The following is an 18,758-nucleotide window of genomic DNA, read 5'->3' on the forward strand; positions in this document are numbered from 1 at the left end:
CTACCAGAGGGTTCAGTAAGATCTCCAGCTATTTCCTGGGTTATGGGCTGCCTTTTGCCCTTTAATTAAAATCCTGAAAAAAAGAATCCTGGATAATCTGAACAGTGTTCTGATGACGCCAAGACCCCACTGCCCTCCCCCAGCAGGTCTCTTAAGTTTCGATTTAACGGGATTTTATTGTGTGCGAAAAATGACAAGGATGCTTTTGAGGCTGGGTTGGAAAATGAACGCTCAATCAGTTCCGAATGTCCCTTTGCTCTCCTTCAGCTCAGCAGGGCGGTTCATCCAGCTTTGATACTAAGCCCTCAGTGTAGCCCAAGTTGCTCCCAGACCTGATTTCTAGAGTGTGGTTCTGAAAGGTGGAAGACTCGCCCCCAGGCACTGAGCAGCCTGGATTTTTGACGAAGTAACTCCGCTCTCCAAGGCCTGGCATTTGTCTCCTCTCCTCTTTCTCTGCAGGGAAACTCCTTCTTCGTGATGACAAACTTTCTTAAGACAGAAGGCCAACAGCAGGGGAAATGTCCTGACGTAAGGAGGGGACCTGGTGTGGTTAGGGCGGGTAAGAAGAGCTTCTGGAGGGGGCACAGGTCAGAGGAAGCTGATGGGCAGAGGCCATTTTCACACTATGGTCAGGCCCTGGTTCCCCTAAGACTGGCCATTAAACCTGCTCCCTAGAACACAGAAACTCAAATGTGCATAAACGAGTCATCGAATTTCTCTTTTCTTCCTTCTGTCCTCAGGCCTGAGACCTAGCTGACCTCATTTTCTGAGGCCAGGAGGAAGCGCTGGTGGCTTTGCCCAGTTCTGCCGTCAAGCGCTGCTTGGACCAGGCCTCCTGCCCTCCAGCCCGGGAGGCTTTCCCCGAAAGTGATTCCTGGCTGCTTCGGCATCTGCTTTTTAGATTTTTATTTTTATTTCTTATTGACATGTAACTCAGATGCCATAAAGTCCTCCATTTTGAAGTGAAGAAATGAGGGGTTTTTCGTATTTTCACAATGTTGTACCACTACACCACGACCTAATTCTAGGACATTTTCATCATGCCAAAAAGAAGTCCTGTACTCATGAGCAGTCACTCCCATCCCCCCTTTCCCTCAGCCTCTGGCAAGCACTGATCTACTTTCTGTCTCTGTGGATTTGTCTATTCTGGGTATTTCGTATCATTGAGATCATACAATACGTGGCCTTTTGGGGTTTCTTTCCACTCAGCATCTCATCTTGAAGCATTGTCGTGTTGTAGCAGGTATCCGTGCCTCCTTCCCTTTTATGGCCATGTTATATGCATTTTATGAATGCACTACTATTTGTTTGTCCTGATGACTATTTGGGTTGTTTCTACTTTTCGGCTGCTGTGAATGGTGCTGCTGTGAACATTTGTGTACAAGTTTTGGTGCATACAGAGGCATCTGCTTTTCTGTATCTTAAGAGACACGTGCTGCTTACTCCCCACTATCCTGTCCTTCTCCCTGCAGTTTCCCACCAGGAGGACGATCTGTTCCTCTGACAAGAATTGTAAAGAGGGACGGACGGACCCGCAGAGCAAAGGTATGTTCTGTTTCTTTTCTGGGATCCCGGGTGGGGCGGGGGGTGGTCTGGTACCCTGGTGACATTCACAAGACCCTAAAGTTCAAATCTTTAGCTTCTGGCTCTCAGCTGCCTTTTTCCACCCTCACTAGGCCATGGGAGAGCCTGTGTCTGTCCCATGCCTCTGCTCTGTCCCCAGAAGACTGGCTACTGTCTAGCAATGTGATCTAATTCCCTAGTGAGGGCAGCTCCTGAAATCCTTCAGAATTAGCATCTTCGGGGTTCTCATTGACAAAAAAATCCAATGGCCCCCAGTGCCATCTGTGTATGCTGAGCTTTCCCCCTCAAATTTCACCAAAGGTTGAGGAGTATGAATTATAGGCCCAGGGTGCCTAGGGCCATGGTACCACCACCAACCTATAGTATTTCTGTATCCCTCGTTTTAACTTAAAGAGTCACATGACAATAAAAAAAAAAAAAAGACCACAAAAAAGATAAAGCCATCAGTGGTTACAACACACATGCATACACAAAAAAGGCCTATGGATGTTACATTTTGTTCCATAAGACATGTGTGTTTGAGTTGGTACAGAGACCATTCAAACACAACTTACTATTTAATTTGCCGCTCGGGAATCTGTTAGTGACACGAACGCTCCAGAAGATATGCCATGTTCATTCTGTGGCTTTGCACACTCCTGATTCATGCTGTACACCCCTAAGGGACTCTGGTGCCCACTTAGATGCCAAGTTCTAGTCCACGTATGCCAGGCAAGAGAACACACCCTGCTCAGCTCCTCTCTCAGCATATTTTCTTGCAAAGAAACCAAAAAAGCCAACAGCATCCACAATCTCTCTGCCTTCTCTCTGAATCTTTTTTTTAAAAAAGCTTATTGTCCGATGTGCGCTTTGCTTGGATTGCCTGATGTAAGTTGGTGATTCAAATGGGGTTTCATGGAAGCTGAAACTGCTTGGGTTGAAAAGGATAAATAAAGAGTCTCTTGCTTGGGTTTAGTTCATGACGCACCCACGGTTTTCATACCTGTGCTTCTCTGGTCCCTTGGCCCTCCCCACCTCCCCACCAGGGATCCAGACCGGAAGGTGTGTAGTGTATAAAGAAAGGCTGAAGACCTGTGAAGTCTCCTCCTGGTGTCCCGTCGAGGAAGTGGGAGAGCCCCCCCGGTGAGCTGCGGGGGATGGGGGGAGATGGGGTGGCCCCGATCATTGAGCAGATGAAAAGTCCTGGGTCCTATTGACTTGGCACACCAGTGGTCTCCGAGAAGGCCATGCTAATTGTTAAAATACTGCAATAATTCTGTACTGACTGGTATATAACGATTACCCTGAGCACCCTTGGGTAACCCTGGGCCCCTGGCTGTCCCAGCACCTTACAAAGCACCTCTGGAGCCCTCCTCTAGCAGTACAGCAGGTCCCACTCTGACTGGTCGGTGTCCATACTGAGCAATTAAGGATGGGAAGGTGGCAGGAAGGGAGGGAGGAAAGGAAAAAGGAAGAAAGGGGAAGTGAAGGGGAAAGGAAAGAGGAGGAAAGAGTAAGGGAGGGAGAGAGAGAAGAGAAGTTTTCTTAAATTAAGTGGTCACAGTGACATACAGATTTGTTGATCCTTTTTGTTGATTCTTCTCTTTAACACACAAAGTCAGGCCCAGAAAGCAGAACTTGATGTTAAATCTCAGAAACCACAGGGATTGGTACTTTCAGCAGAAGAACAGAGAGACCTGGATTCAAATTCTGACTCTAACACTTCCTCACTGTGTGACCTTGAGCAAGCGGTTTAACCTTTCTGAGCTTCATTTTCCTTATTTCTAAAATGAGGATAAATAGTTACTCCCACTCACAGGGCTATCAGAGAATTAAATGAGATGATACTTGTACCTCAAAAGCAAAGTGAGCCCCATGCCTGGTTTATAGTAATTGTTGAATAATGCACGCACACACACACACACACACACACACACAAATGATCCGCCCCTAGAAGTGTGGTGGCTCTAGACCAGCACTGTGCAATGAAACTTTCTGCAATGGTGAAAATGTTCTGTACCTGCACTGTCCAATATGGTAGCCACTAGGTATATGTGGCCATTGGGCACTTTAAAATGTTGTGACTGCAACTGAGCAACTGAATTTTTAATATAAGTTCAATTTTAATAGTCACACATGTCTAGGGGATATTATACAGGAGAACACAGCTCTAATGAACGTACTCAAAACCACACCATCGGCATCTTCGGGGCAAAGAGAAGATTGCCCCAAGGTGACTTTTTAGAAGGTCCAGGCAAAGGCTTCCCTTGTCAGGGTGGGAAGTGTTTGGCAGTGTCAGCCTGTCCAGTCCTCAATCATTAATGGCACCACCCAGGTTTATTTCTAGGTCAGAGAAGTTTCTTTTTCGGAAAGAATTGCCCAGGGCCTGAGGGAACTATCGGTTCAAGGCAAGAGGCCTCTTGATTGCCTGTAGTTTTTGTTGGGGTCCGTTATCAAAGGAACGAGACTGAGACAAAGTGAAAGTTATGCAAAACCTTATTATTCTATGCCAAGCATTAGAAGTTAGACTGACCTGCCAGGGGAACGAGACTGAGACAAAGTGAAAGTTATGTAGAGCTTTATTCTATGCCAAGTATCAGAAGTCAGACTGACCGGCCAGGGCCGCCTCCGAAGAGAGCGACCCCCTCCCAATCTCACAGGCTGGTTTTATAGGGCATAACCGCAGACCCAAGGTACGTGGCTTCTATTGTTAAGGCATTTACTCCCGGAATCAATACCAGGAACCATACCAGGAACTACTGGGGCATTTATTCCCGGAATGAAGTCCATGGATGTAAACAACAATATGGCTACCTAGGCAATATAGAGTTGCTCTGGCTAAGCAGGCCCTAATAGTTAAACAGGTTTTAACATTAAATTGGCCCTAACAGTTTTTCAGTCACCAACTTATTCATCAGAGAAATACTGGGCATCTCCAAAGTGCAGGTCCTTGGACTGCACAGTTTTATATGACCTTGGGCAAGCAATCCCCTGAACTTTAGTTTCCTTGTATGTTATGCAAAGGGATTACTAAAATGATTCATTTAATCATTCAGTCAACATATCCAATACCACATAGGAGGTATTAGATATTTATTCTATATGTAACTATGCACAAGAGACTATGCTAAAAATACAAGCAGACCCAGACAGAGAGTAGATCCCAAGCCTCTTGCAGTCTAATCGGAGGTAAGCCATGTGCACAGAGAGCTATAATTCAAGGAAGAAAGTTAAAAATATCATAAGAGAAGAATAAAGGGCTTTGATCCTTCAAGTTTCAAGTCCTCTTATTCTTAGAATGTTGCCCAGGAAGCATGGGATTTAGAATGTTCTAAAGGTAAACGGTCTAGCATGTGGTAGGTATCTGTGTAAATAAGTTTTTTTTTGATGCAAATGTCAGAAATACAACTTAAACTGGCTTAAGGAAAAAAGACAATGTTATCATTATTTTTTAAAATTTCTGGGGCACTTAGGTGGCTCAGTGGGTTAAAGCCTCTGCCTTCGGCTCAGGTCATGATCCCAGGGTCCTGGGATCGAGCCCCACATTGGGCTCTCTGCTCAGTGTCGAGCCTGCTCCCCCCCCAACCTGCCTCTCTGCCTACTTGTGATCTCTGTCTGTCAAATAAGTAAATAAAATCTTTAAAAATAAAATAAAATTTCTGTAAATGAGGAGTCCAGAAGTATTAGCTTCAGGTAAGGCTTGATCCAGGCTTCAAATAAAAATGATGTCATTAAGATTCTTTTTCCTTCTGTTTCTTCCAATCCCCAACCCCATCCCACCTCCCCCCCCCCAGTTATTCTTTCTTCTGTTTTGGCTTTCCTCACACTGTGGTCCAGGGAACCCCAGGTTTACACTGTCTTTACTACTAGCAATCCTAAAGAAAATGAGTTTTTCTTTTTCCAGTATTTCCTACAAAAGTCCTAGAATGTTTTCATTGGCTTAAATCATATGACAATCTATCGACCAATTACTATAGCCATAAAAGGACTGGGTTATTCTGTTTAGCCAGCTCTGGGTCACTTGTCCACCCTGGGGTCTATAAGGATGGGCAGAAAATGGACACCTCCCCACCCAAACCTCTGGGTTGAGAGTGGGAAAAGACCTGGTTATCTCAAAGGGAGAAAACTGAGGCGCTTCTAACAGAGGGGAATGGATGCTGGGCAGGCAAAACCTATAGTGTTCTCTATAGTTATATAGAGCCCAGCTCTATATAACCAGAGCCAGAGCCCAGCTCTGGCAATTCTGGAATAAAAAGCAGATCATTTTTGGTGCCCCCTTCCAAATACCTCCATCCTTTCCTGGTTCTACTCCCATTATATATATCTGCCACCCACTCAGGCCTGCCAACAATAAGGTACCAGCTGTAACTCTTTATCCACAGCCAATTCTCTCCATCTTTAGCAGACTTCAACTGCATAAGGACAAGAACTTTGACTGTCTTGTTCATCACTATATTCCCAGTGCCCAGCCCCATGCCCAGGCCAATAAATATTTGTCAAATGAATGAATCAATGGGTTGTGGGTGGATCTTCCTAAAGTCTAGGATTTGGGCTCCTCTAACTCATGGAGAATTTATGCTACCCAGAGCCTATCAACCTATGACTGATAGAGCCAACTATACATGTGTGGCCCTATGCTTAAGGCTGGGGATGCCAAGATAGAAAGAATCCAAGCCTACAGGGAAAGATACAAACAGGGGGCTGCTGAAGCTGGCTTATACTGACTCTGAGCCAATTAGGCTCATCCCTTCCCAACTCCAAGTTCAGTGATACCCACTAGTGGCTTGAGATCAGCCATGATGGGAGTGCTTACACTAATCAGTAAATGCTACATATCAGAGTTTTTCTTCCCCCCTGGAGACCTGGCTGTTAACCATTTACCAGTATATCACCACATATCCTAAACACACAATTACATCAGAGTGTGAGAAGGGTTATAGTAAATGCCACGGGGGTCTCAGGAAGAGAGACGTTCTTCCTCTTTTTTAGATTTTTAGGAAAATTTTGCCTACTAGACTATATTTCTCTTTACTCATTGCAATGACCCAAGCCAGAAACCGGAAGCCCGTGGTCCCATTGGCCCACTGATACCCATTTCACCTCTCTCTCAGGCCTGCGCTCTTGAACAGTGCCGAAAACTTCACTGTGCTCATCAAGAATAACATCGACTTTCCTGGCCACAACTACACCACGTAAGTGCCCAGAATGTCTGGCCATTAGCCACTACTGCTGTGTAGTGGATTATGCCAAAATTTAGAAGCTTAACAACCAATATTTATTGTCTCCTGCAGTTTCTGGGGTAAGGAATATGGGAATGATTTCTATGGATCGTTCTGATTCAGGGTCTCTCAGGTTGCAGTCAAGCTGTCAGTGGGGACTGCAGTCATCTCTGGCTTGACTGAGACCAGAATCCTCTTCCATGCTCACTCACCTGGTTGTCAGCAGGAGGTTCAGTTCCTTACCATATGGACCTCCGCCAGGACTGCTTGAGTGTCCTTGGGAATGGTGTCTGGCTTCCCCCAGAGCAAGTGATCTAAGAGGGACAGACAACAAGCCAGCAAGACAGTAAACAAGATGGAAGCCATAGGCTTTTATGACTTAAGCCTGGAAGTGATACACCATCACTTCTGCCACATGCTAACGGTCACACAGATCGACCCTGCACAGGGTGGGAGGGGACCACACAAGGGTGTGAATCCCGGGGGCTGAGGATCCTCAGGGCCCCTCATGGAACCCAGCCACAAACTGGGTCACTCCCATGAAAGAGATGGGTCTCAGTTTTCAAAAATATGTTTGTTTGCTTGCTTGCTTCTCATGCAGGAGAAACATCTTGCCAGGTATAAACATCACTTGTACCTTTCACAAGACTCAGAATCCACAGTGTCCCATTTTCCGACTGGGAGAAATTTTCCAAGAAACAGGAGATAATTTTTCAGAAGTGGCAATTCAGGTTGGTGGTGTCTTTGGACGGCGAGGGTTTGAGTTGGGGGATGGAAGATGTCAAATGGCCAAGAGGCTGGGTCCCTGGATCCTAGTTATAGGCCTCCCTCTACTGAGCATTCAGTACATCCCTGCATGGTGCCAAGGCCTTGCCCTGCATCACCACATCTAATCCCACAACAACCCTGTGAGTGACATCCCTGGGCAGTAGTTCCTGTGGCTGCTCTAACAACCCACCATGATCTCGGTGGCTTAAAACAACACACATTTTCTTTTATACTTCTGGAGGTCAGAAGTCCAAAATCAGTTTCACAGATCAAAATGAAGATATCGGCGGGGCCAAGCACCCTCCAGAGGCTCCACAGGAGAATCCATTTCCTGGCCTTTTCCACCTTTTAGAGCTAGATGCTCGCAGCCCCTTCTCCTAGCTTCGAAGCCAGCTGCATAGCATCTTGCGTCAGTGGTCACATTGACTTATTCTGTGCCAAATCTCCCTCTGCCTCTCTCTTACAAAGATACTGGTCTTTTTCAGAGAGAGCATTTATAAAAGGAAACATGTAGGGCCCATCTGGATAATCCAAGATAATTTCCCCATCTCAGGATCCTTAAGTTCATCACCATCTGCAGTCCCTTGTGCCATATAAAATACTATATCCGAAGATGCTGAGGGTTGGGACCTGGGATTAGGAATACCATTGGGAGCCATTATTCAGGCCACCACACTTGGGTTAGTCAAGATTCTCCCAGATGCACCTTATAGATATCCAACTCAAATGATGTAAGCAAAGAATCAATCAAGAAACATTTTGGGGGCGCCTAGGTGGCTCAGTGGGTTAAGCCTCTGCCTTCGGCTCAGGTCATGGTTTCAGGGTCCTGGGATCGAGCCCTGCATCAGGCTTTCTGCTCTGTGGGGAGCTTGCTTCTCCCTCTCTGTCTCTGCCTGCCTCTTTGCCTACTTGTGATCTCTCTCCCTGTCAAATAAATAAATAAAATCCTTTAAAAAAAAAAAAAAAGAAAGAAACATTTTGGGAGCAAAAAGAAACCAAACTCAATTGGCTTAAGCAGAAAAAAAAGAACCATGTATTATTAACTCATGTTAAGACACCAAGGGAAATGGATCTTCTAGTACACCCAAAACATTTTTGTACCTCAGTTTTCTTTTCTTTTTTTTTTTTTTAAAGATTTTATTTATTTGTTTGTTTTAGAGAGGGAGCACCCCACCTTGGGAGTTTTCTTATTTCCTTCTGCTTTTTCCCTCTGCCTGGAACGGCCTTGCCCCAGACATAGCCTTAGCTGTCTTCCTCACCTGCTTCCAATATTTGCTCAAATATAAGCTCAGTGAAGCTTTCCCTTACCACTACCTTTAAAATGACAATTTCAGGGCACCTGGGTGGCTCAGTAGGTTGAGCATCCAACTCTTGATTTTAGCTCAGGTCATGATCTCAGGGTTGTGAGATCAAGCCCCACCTCGGGCTCTGCACTGGGCATGGAGCCTGCTTAAGACTCTCTCTCTCTGCTCCACACCCCAAAAAAAAACCTTATGATGACAATTTCAATTTCTACCCCTATCCCAGCAGGCACTATGGCCCCTGTCAGGTTTATTTTTATCCCCAGCACCTAGCACTACCTGACATAGTATATATTTTACATATCCATTTGTTTGTTGTCTGTCTTCCCTGACTAGAACATAAGTTCCATGAGGACAGGCATCTTTGGACTTTTTTGTTAATTTTTGTGTAATGCTCAGCATAGTGGGTACTCAGTAAATATTTGTTGACTGAATGAAGCATGTGATAGCAGTAGGCTATCTGGATGGCTGCATCCAGAAACTCAAATGATGTCATTAGGAATCTGACTCCTTTCATCCCTTTGCTGTTTCCTTAATGGTGATGTCACTCATAGGCAGACTATTCGTATGTCAAGGCAAAGCCACCAAAGTCCTACAACTGTGCTGTCTGATATGGTAGCCACTAGTCACATGAAGCTATTTAAATTAAACTAATTGAAATGAAGTGAAATATTTATTTCCTCTGTCATACTAGCCACGTTTCAAGCACTTAATAGTCACATGTGGCCAGAGGCTACCTTACTGCACAGCATGAATAGAGAATATTTCCATCACTGCAGAAGATTCTGCTGGACAATGCTGCTCTGGATTGTCACGGTCTCTGGCTAGTGGTCCCAAACCACAGATGACATCTTTTTTTATGGTTCTGGCAAAATGTCTCAGAGAGGACTCTGATTGGTCTATCTTGGGCCACATACCTATTCCTGAACCAGTCACCAGGTCCAGAGGAAAACACAGACCTTACTGGCCAGGCCTAAATCATGTTGCCTCTCCTGGAGCTGGGACAGGGGACAGTCCCATTCAAACCACTCAGCTGGGAGAGACATTTCCCAAAGAAAATTCCAGGCACTTTTACCAGGAGAACAGGATGCTGAGTGACAGAAACATCAGATGTTCACAATAATATGCAGAGTACTTAGCTTCATTCCAATAAATGACTATTGTGATTATTCTGTATTTCCCCTTTCTCCAAGTCAGAGTCTGCTTGCTACTCATCTTTTTATCCCTAGATTCTAGCATACTTGAAATACCACGTTTCATCAATTCAAAGAACATACTTTTTTCACATTTTAATATTTCTGAAATCAGAAAGTGCTTTCGATTGACAGAATTTCAGTTTAATTGATAGCATTTCCTTCTGAGAAGAACATAAAAATAAAACTATGCATCTGATAAGCAATGGTGTCTAAGAACCAGTGAAATAAGATAGTCAGTGCTCACAACATGTTTGTAGGAAAAAAGAAGTACCAAGTAGAGGTAAGAGATTAAGAAATTCCTTAGAGGGACGCCTGGGTGGCTCAGTTAGTTAAGCAACTGCCTTCAGCTCAGGTCATGATCCTGGAGTTCTGGGATTGAGTCCCGCATCAGACTCCCTACTCAGTGGGGAGTCTGCTTCTCCTTCTGACCCTGCCCCTTCTCATGCTCTCTCTCATTCTCTCTCTCTCAAATAAATAAATAAAATCTTTTTAAAAAAAGAGAGATTCCTTAGAAGTTCAGAAAAGAGAAGGATCACCTTGAATTGAGGGGGATGGGGTGGCTGAATGGATAAGGAAAGATGTAAGTTGAGTCTTGGAGGAGGAGGAGGAGGATTTAGCTAGAGAGATGGTAGAAATATTTGAATGGGAGAAGAGACAAGGACTGAGACCAAAAAGTTCAAATGTACTCAGCAATTCCACTCCCAAGTACATACCCAAGAGAAGTGAACCACATGTCCACACAAAAATTCATACATTATGTGTTCACAGAAGCATTATTCATAATAGCCAAAAGGCAGAGACAATCCAAATGTCTATCAAAGGATAAACAGATAAACCAAATGTAGTCTATCCACACAATGGAATTGTCTTCCATCATAAGATGGAATGAAGTACAGATATGGGCTACAGTATGGGTGAACTTTAAAAATATTATGCTAAGGGGCACCTGGGTGACTCATTCAGTTAAGCCTCCAACTCTTGTTTGCAGCTCAGGTCATGACATCAGAATCCTGGGATGGAGCACCACATTGGGCTCTGTCTCAGCACAGAGTCTGCTTGTCCTTCTCCCTCTGTTCCTCCTCTGGCTCACGCACTCTCTCTCTCTCTCTCTCTCTCAAGTCTTTAAAATAAGTAAAATAAAATCTTTAAAAAAAATACCTTATCTTAAGTGGGAGCACCTGGGTTGCTCAGTCAGTTGGGCATCCGACTCTTGACCTTGGCTCAGGTCTTGATCTCAGGGTTGTGAGTTCAGGCCCCACACTGGGCATGGAGACTACTTAAAAAAATAAATAAATAAAAATAAAAATATCATGCTAAGTAAAAGAAGTCAGCCATAAAAGATCACATACGATTTCATTCATATGAAAGTTCAGAATAAGCAACTCTATGGAGACAGAAAGTAAATTAGTGGTTGCTTAGGGCTGATAGGAGGGGTGGAAAGGGGCATTGATGAAAGTTTAGGGGTTTCTTTGGAGGCAACAAATAAAATTTATTATAGTGACAGTCACACATATATGTGAATATACTAAAAACAGTTGAATTATACACTTAAATACACTTGCACAAATTGTATGTGAACTATATCTTAATAAAGCTGTTTTTAAAAAAATGAAATGAAGCAACAGCGATGCAAGATGGCAGCCACCATGGGCTCGGGAGTAAAAGTCCCTCGCAATTTTCGACTGTTGGAAGAACTGGAAGAAGGCCAGAAAGGAGTGGGAGATGGCACAGTTAGCTGGGGTCTAGAAGATGATGAAGACATGACACTTACAAGATGGACAGGGATGATAACTGGGCCTCCAAGAACAATTTATGAAAACCGAATATACAGCCTTAAAATAGAATGTGGACCTAAATACCCAGAAGCACCCCCCCTTTGTTTTGTTTTGTTTTTTTTAAAGATTTTATTTATTTATTTGACAGACAGATCACAAGTAGGCAGAGAGGCAGGCAGAGAGAAAGAAGGGAGGAAGCAGGCTCCCCGCTGAGCAGAGAGCCTGATGTGGGCCTCGATTCCAGGACCCTGAGATCATGACCTGAGCAGAAGGCAGAGGCTTTAACCCACTGAGCCACCCAGGAGCCCCGTACCCCCCTTTGTAAGATATGTAACAAAAATTAATATGAATGGAGTTAATAGTTCTAATGGAGTGGTGGACCCAAGAGCCATATCAGTGCTAGCAAAATGGCAGAATTCATGTAGCATCAAAGTTGTCCTGCGAGAGCTCCGGCGCCTAATGATGTCTAAAGAAAACATGAAACTCCCTCAGCCACCTGAAGGACAGTGTTAACAACAGCAATTAATCAAAAAGAGAAACCACAGGCCCTCCCCCTCCCCCATTCGATTTAAGCAGTAGTAGTATATTTTCTAGATACGTCTTGTAGACCTCAAAGTACCGGAAAGGAAGCTCCCATTCAAAGGCAATTTATCTTAAGATACTGCAAATGATACTAATTTTTTGTCCATTTGAAATATATAAGTTGTGCTATAATAAAAGAAAAATGAGGGGCACCTGGTGGCTCAGCGGGTTAAAGCTTCTGCCTTTGGCTCAGGTCATGATCCCAGGGTCCTGGGGTCGAGCCCCACATTGGGCTCTCTGCTCCGCGGGGAGCCTGCTTCCCTTCCTCTCTCTCCGCCTGCCTCTCTGCCTACTTGTGATCTCTCTGTCAAATAAATAAATAAAGTCTTTAAGAAAAAGAAAAATGAATGAAAATGCCAATTGTGTTGAAGGCTAAGTGTGGATAGGGTGAAATAAGAGATTTCTCCAGGGGAGTGTTAGGAGGTAAAACAGAAAAGATATGTGATGGGGTTCCCTGAATTCCAGTGTAACAAGCTTCAACTTAAACTTTAATGGGGTGGGAGGGTGGAGGAAGCCATTCAAGGTGTTAGATTATGTAAGAGATTTACTGAAAGTTGTATTTTAGGAAAATAAATACGAGGGCGTGTCCCAGATGGGAGGACGAGCAGGGAGATGCGTTTGCAGCCACTTGCGCGTGTTAGATGGGGCTGTGCTATGGCTCTGAAACTTCAATTTGTGCTTCCCTCTTAAAAAAAAAACCTTTCCCTTAGTGACCATCCCTATGCAGGGAAAGGTCTGGTGGCTGCGTCCCACGTGCAGCAGGACTTAAAGACTATCTCCTTATCTTCCCCAGGGAGGGATCATGGGCATTGAGATCTACTGGGACTGCAACCTGGACAGTTGGTTCCATCACTGCCGCCCAAAATACACCTTCCGTCGCCTTGATGACAAGACCACCAATGAGTCCTTGTACCCTGGCTACAACTTCAGGTAACAGTGCCCAGAAACCTCTAGGCCCTGCTGAATTGCGTCTCCAGCAGTCAGTGAGAATTAATTTTGGTTCCCAAGGCAACAAGATGAATGCATAAAGCTTCCTCTAAGAACTAGGTATAACTGGATTTTTGTATGAATTTTTTTCTTTTTTAATTATTAAAGTGATAAAACCTCTTTGTAAAACAGAAACAAAATTGGGGAAACAGAGAAGAACGTAGAGAAGAGGCTATAAATCACCCATAATTCCTCAACCCTGCGATAACCAAAGATAGCTGGTGAATTTTCCTTCCCTTAACCAATTCTTTCATGAGGCTTCTATGAGAGCAGATCACATGTATAACCCGGTATTCTGTGTTTGTGTGTGTTTTGTCATTCCCTGGGTCATTCAGAATTCCTCGTGACCATCACGTTAATTATCCCATTGTGTGAGCATAATGATAACAAGAGGCACCACCTAGGGTGGGTTTTTTATATACCAGGCCCTCAAAGTCATCACCTCTCCACCTCACATCAACCCTGGAAGGTGGATATTATTGTTCCCAGGTAGAACTGAGAAAGGTGAAATGATTTGCTCAGGACCCCCAGCTAACAGTGGCTCCATAACCTAGGTCACTCTGAACCCCAAACCCACATGCTTTTCCTCCCATCGCATGGTTTTCTTTCCTGTTCCTCCATTATTTGGGGTGCCTCCCGGTTTTCTATTACAAATAATTCTACACCGCACATTTGTGCACATAAATCTTTGAGTTTCCTTAGGATGAATTTCTAGAAGTAGAATTACTGGATCAAAGATGAGTAACATTTTATCATACACTTTCAGGTTTTTAATTTTTTTCCTATGCCTCTACTTTTCATTTCTCGGGTTTATCAGTTCTTTCTCAAAGCCATCCATTACTGTTTCAGTGAGGTCCATTCTGACCTTATGGATCTTATTCCTTCTGTCTGTCCTACTGTATAACCCCTTTCACACTGACCTATTATCTGCAGTGACCTGGGTGGGATTTCTTCTTCCAAGGCTTTGAAGTATTTGGTGAGTTTCAGCAGGAAAGGTCTTGTGCAAAGTTCTGTGTGTGCCATGGGTGCGGAGGCATTCCTCTGGGGAGATCATATAATGCTGCAGTCTGCAGGACTGTATGGCATCTACCAATTATCAACCAGTATTTGGTTTAATTTCTGGGCGCTGATGTCCTCACCCTGCTAAAACTATCCTATCCCTGCTCCCTCCCTGGGTAGGGCTCCCGCAGCCTCAGCTCCCTTACACTTCTAGGGTAAGGCTGGAGCTCCCCAGATACAGAGCTGGTTGGGGTCCTCTTATGGGACAGACTCCAGACTCCAGACTCCAAACATGGCTCCAGTTCCCACTCCCCACTCATTCTAGCACCTAGAAAATGTTCTTCCTTGTTCTGAGCTCAGTAATACATCAGTATGACTTTTAAAAATATACCTTATCTTGCATTTCTTTGTGTGCAGTGGGAGGTGGTGGGTGTCCCAGTGCCAGCACTCAGGCTGCCACTTTGATTGGAAGTCCTTTCGGTAAGAACATCTTCAAGATGCCTGAGGCCACACTGCCGCCCCACCTGCAGCCTCGCCTGACTTTTAAGGTTCTTTGTAGCGTACCTTGTATGCTGCTTACTTCTGGACTTCCACCTTGTAAGAGCCGACCAGACTCCTGGTTCATCTTCACCAATGAAACTGGTTGGTGCTGGTTTGGTGCTGACCTTACTTTTGTTTTGACCCTCTGCGCAGTTACGCTTCTGCTCCTAACTTCTCCCCGGGAGTGATCCTATGCGATCCTAATTTCATTTTCGTGTTACCTCCTGTGACTGGGTCATTTTTTCAGCCTGTTGCTACAACTCTGCCCCAGCACTAACCTGGCCCTTAAGTTTGAGCTTCCATGAGGTCTCCTTGCTTGTGGATATCAGGCAGGTTTCGGCAGTTGTAATTATGGCTGATCCTTTTGTGCTGTTTGGTTCCAGATACAAAGTAGGCTTACGCTGTTCACTTTCTAAAAAAAGAGTTGCCAACTACATCCCTAGAATAATGGCTCTACAATCACTTTGCCTATGAGGCCAGTAGGAAATTGATATTGGTGCTCCTTATTTATTTATTCATCAAATATATATCAAAGAAAAAATATATTGTTGTGTCAATGGGTATATATTGGTAAACAAAATGGACAAAGTTACTACTTAGCTTATATTCTAGTAGGACATGAGTATAAGTCAATATATCATATAAGACAAAAAGATAAGTAAATTAAGAACTCCAACAAGGCAGCATAATTAGTCATTAGGGAAATGCAAATTTAAACCACAATGAGAAACACCTACATATACCCCTCAGAATAGGTAAAATGTTTTAAAAGGCTGGCAATTCCAAAGGCTGACAAGGAGGAGAAGCAACTGGAACTCTCCTATTTCCCGGGGGGAGTGTAAGATGGTACAACCACATTAGAGAAGCGTTGGGAAGTCTCTTATAAAGTTAAATGTACATCTGTCCTCTAATCCAGAAACCACACGCTTAGGTAGAGAAAGGAAACATAGGTCCGCACAAAGATCTGTATGTGAATATTCACAACAGCCTTCATCATCATTACCAAAACCCAGAAACAACCCAAATGTCCAACAGATGACTGGAGAAATCAATTGTAGTATATTTATACAGTAAAGAGCTAGTTAGTATAAATGAACATGCTTGCACATGCAACAACATAGAGGAATCCCACCGACGTTATAGTGAGTGAAAGGAGCTAGACTGAAATGAGCCATACTGCATGACGGCATTTATATGAAATACAGGGATAGGAAAAACAACTTTCCTGTGATAAAAGACACCAGTGGGTGCTGCTCTGGGGAGTGCAGGATGGGGGAGGCAAAATAGAAACTGACTGGAAAGGAGCCCAGGAGAGTTTTCAGAGGCGATGGAATGTTCTAGATCTTGATGGGGTACAGGTTATACAGTGTATTCATTTGTCAAAACTCACTGAATCAACTCTTAGGACTTGTGTGCCTTATTATATGTAAACCATACCTCAATACTGCCAACAGCTCCAATAAGACCATTTCAGATGATGATAAATGCTGGGAAGAAAATCAAACAAGATACTGTACTGCAAGGCTGGGGCGGAGCAGGGAGGGTGGAGTGGAGGAAGCGACTAGAGAAGGCCTCTCCAAGCAGAGGGTAGGACCCCTGTAAATATCAGGTGCTTTTCTGAGGCCTGTGCTTTCCTAGTTAGGAAGAGAGACTGCACAGACAGGAGCCCCTGTTAGGGGAATTGCCTTGGAAAACTTAGTTTTTGCCTCTCTGAATACCTTATTAATACCAGTATTAACAGTGTAGACCACTGGTTCTCAAAGTGCAAAGCCCAGAATCGGAATCACGTGTTGGGAACGTGTTAGAAATGCACATTCGCAGGCTCTGCCTGGACCTGCTGAATCAGACATCCTGGGGACCTTCACAGGCCCCCCAGGTGAGAGCCTCTCAGGTGTGAGACCCACCGATCTAGAACCTCCGCACTCAACACGTAGTCCTGGAACCAGCAGCCTGGCCTCACCTGGGAGCTTGTTATAAAGCAGAATCTCAGCCCTCACTCTTGAACTGAATCAAAATCTGCATTGGAGCAAGATTCCCAGGAGATTCCCATGCACACTGATGTCTGAGGAGCACTAGTCTAGACTAGATCATCTAGCACCCCAAACATACTTCCTCCTTAGAGGTTTCACCCAACTACATTTTGTCTCTACAACCAGGCTGCCAGTTTCCTGGGGGAGTGCATAAAAACAGGCAGCTTCTTAATCTGTACATTGAAGTGTAGGCAAAAGTGCCCGTGTGTGTGCACACATACATTCACCACTTCCTAACACTTCTGCTCACATTCCTACTGACTTCTGGAGGGGATTGGCTCAAGCAAATGGGTCTCTTTACATTTTACCCGAAGCAGCACCATAAACTGGCAGGCAGCCTTCAACTGTGTCTATTTTTGTTTACTTGTTTTTTGCCTATACAATGTTTTGAAAGTTGAGACATTCTACGTAAAAATCTGGACTTCTTATTTTTCTCAAGAATTTTAACTATTTGGCGGGGGGTGGGGGGGACTAAGCCATCTGACAACTCCGGATTCATATCCCACACAGCAGCACTCCGTTGGAGGGGTCAATGGTTCCCTTTAGAGGGCATGTGTGCGTTTGTTTGTTTGCTGTGGTCCCCATCACTCCCTTTTGCCTAATACCTGGCCTGCATCACTCATTTCTGTCACCAGTCTGGCCCCTGTAGGCATTTGAGTTTGAGACCCTTGACTAAAGGCTAGCTGAGATCAAGACACAGGATGCTTTTCGCCTCCTCTGGGTCAGTGGAGTTTCAGCCAGGGCCCAGAAAGCAGCTCCTAGTTGAGGTAACGTTTTGATATCCCCTGCTGCTCTACTGAACAGACTTACGGCCATTAGCAAGAAGAGACAATTGGATCAGTGGGCCCCTGACTGCCTTCACAGGCTGGGTTTTGTTTTTTGTTTTTGTTTTTGTTTTTAAGCAGTCAACAGAAGCGGGCTGGAATGTCCCAAACAGAAGTTAGCAAATGTCTTTTGAGTCACTGAGGTAAGCCTAAGAACACTGGCTCCTGGAGAGATCTGAGTTTTCTGAAGAACCGAGGTGGTTATGATGTTAATCCTCTTTCGGAACAACATGTTAGAGCATTTGTTGTCTGGAATGAGCCAGAAGCAATCTTTGGCCAGAAATAAACTGTCAAGTTCTGATGGATAACTGGACAGGTTATTTGCAAACAGCCACAAAAGAGAGAGAGAGAGAGAGAGAGAGAAAAGGGAATTATAGGTTATATGAGTTTTATAAAAAAAACAGAACTTCCTAAAACATAGGAAGTTGAAGAAGTTGATCACATTACAAAATTTTGTCCTTTACCAAAAGATCCATGGCAAAAGGTCCTTATTCGACAAACATTTGGTCCCATTTGTTTACAGCACATATGAAGCAGGGCAGGCCCACACTGCAGGCCCGACACACTTCTCTGGTTCAGAGTGGGCCTCTGCCCATGTCAGTCTCCCGGGCCCGCGGTAACACATGACTGCAAACCTGGTGGCTTAAAACAACAGAAGCATATTCTCTCACAGCTCTAGAGGCCATTAGTCTAAAATTAAGGAGTCAGCAAGGACACAATCTCTGAGGTCTCTAGGGGCAGATCCTTCCTTGCCTCTCCCAGTCTCCTATGGTTCCCCATGTTCCTTGGCTTGAAGCCGCATCACTCCAATGTCTGCCTCCATCTTTATGTGGGCTTCTCCTCTGTGTTTCTGTTTCAACTCTCTTCTCCTTTCTCTTATAAAGACACCAGTCATTGGATCCACCCTAAATCCAGGATGATCTCATCTTAAGATCCTTCATCGCATCTGCAAAGACCCTATTCCAAATAAGGTC

The 18,758-nt window shown here is 44.4% G+C and overlaps 3 protein-coding genes across 3 annotated transcripts in view; 2 read left to right on the top strand and 1 right to left on the bottom strand.

The window, feature by feature from the left end:
• IFT81 (intraflagellar transport 81) overlaps positions 1-18,758 on the bottom strand; it is a 219,413-nt gene that overhangs the window by 166,356 nt on the left and 34,299 nt on the right. The gene's annotated exons all lie outside the window — the stretch shown is intronic.
• P2RX7 (purinergic receptor P2X 7) overlaps positions 1-18,758 on the top strand; it is a 47,493-nt gene that overhangs the window by 18,885 nt on the left and 9,850 nt on the right. The window contains exons 3-8 of the mRNA XM_032876329.1: positions 460-528; positions 1,473-1,545; positions 2,610-2,706; positions 6,675-6,755; positions 7,384-7,513; positions 13,198-13,334. Coding sequence (XP_032732220.1) covers positions 460-528; positions 1,473-1,545; positions 2,610-2,706; positions 6,675-6,755; positions 7,384-7,513; positions 13,198-13,334 — 587 coding nt within the window. The remainder of the gene's footprint in view (positions 1-459; positions 529-1,472; positions 1,546-2,609; positions 2,707-6,674; positions 6,756-7,383; positions 7,514-13,197; positions 13,335-18,758) is intronic.
• LOC116878644 (ubiquitin-conjugating enzyme E2 variant 1-like) lies at positions 11,556-12,335 on the top strand. Its single transcript, XM_032876337.1, has 2 exons — positions 11,556-11,935; positions 12,128-12,335. The coding sequence occupies exons 1-2, from the start codon at positions 11,661-11,663 to the stop codon at positions 12,333-12,335; spliced, it is 483 nt and encodes a 160-aa protein (XP_032732228.1). The 5' UTR covers positions 11,556-11,660.

The sequence above is a fragment of the Lontra canadensis genome, unplaced genomic scaffold (genome assembly GCF_010015895.1).
Source record: "Lontra canadensis isolate GAN:19392208 unplaced genomic scaffold, GSC_riverotter_1.0 scaffold58, whole genome shotgun sequence".
NCBI lineage: Eukaryota > Metazoa > Chordata > Mammalia > Carnivora > Mustelidae > Lontra > Lontra canadensis.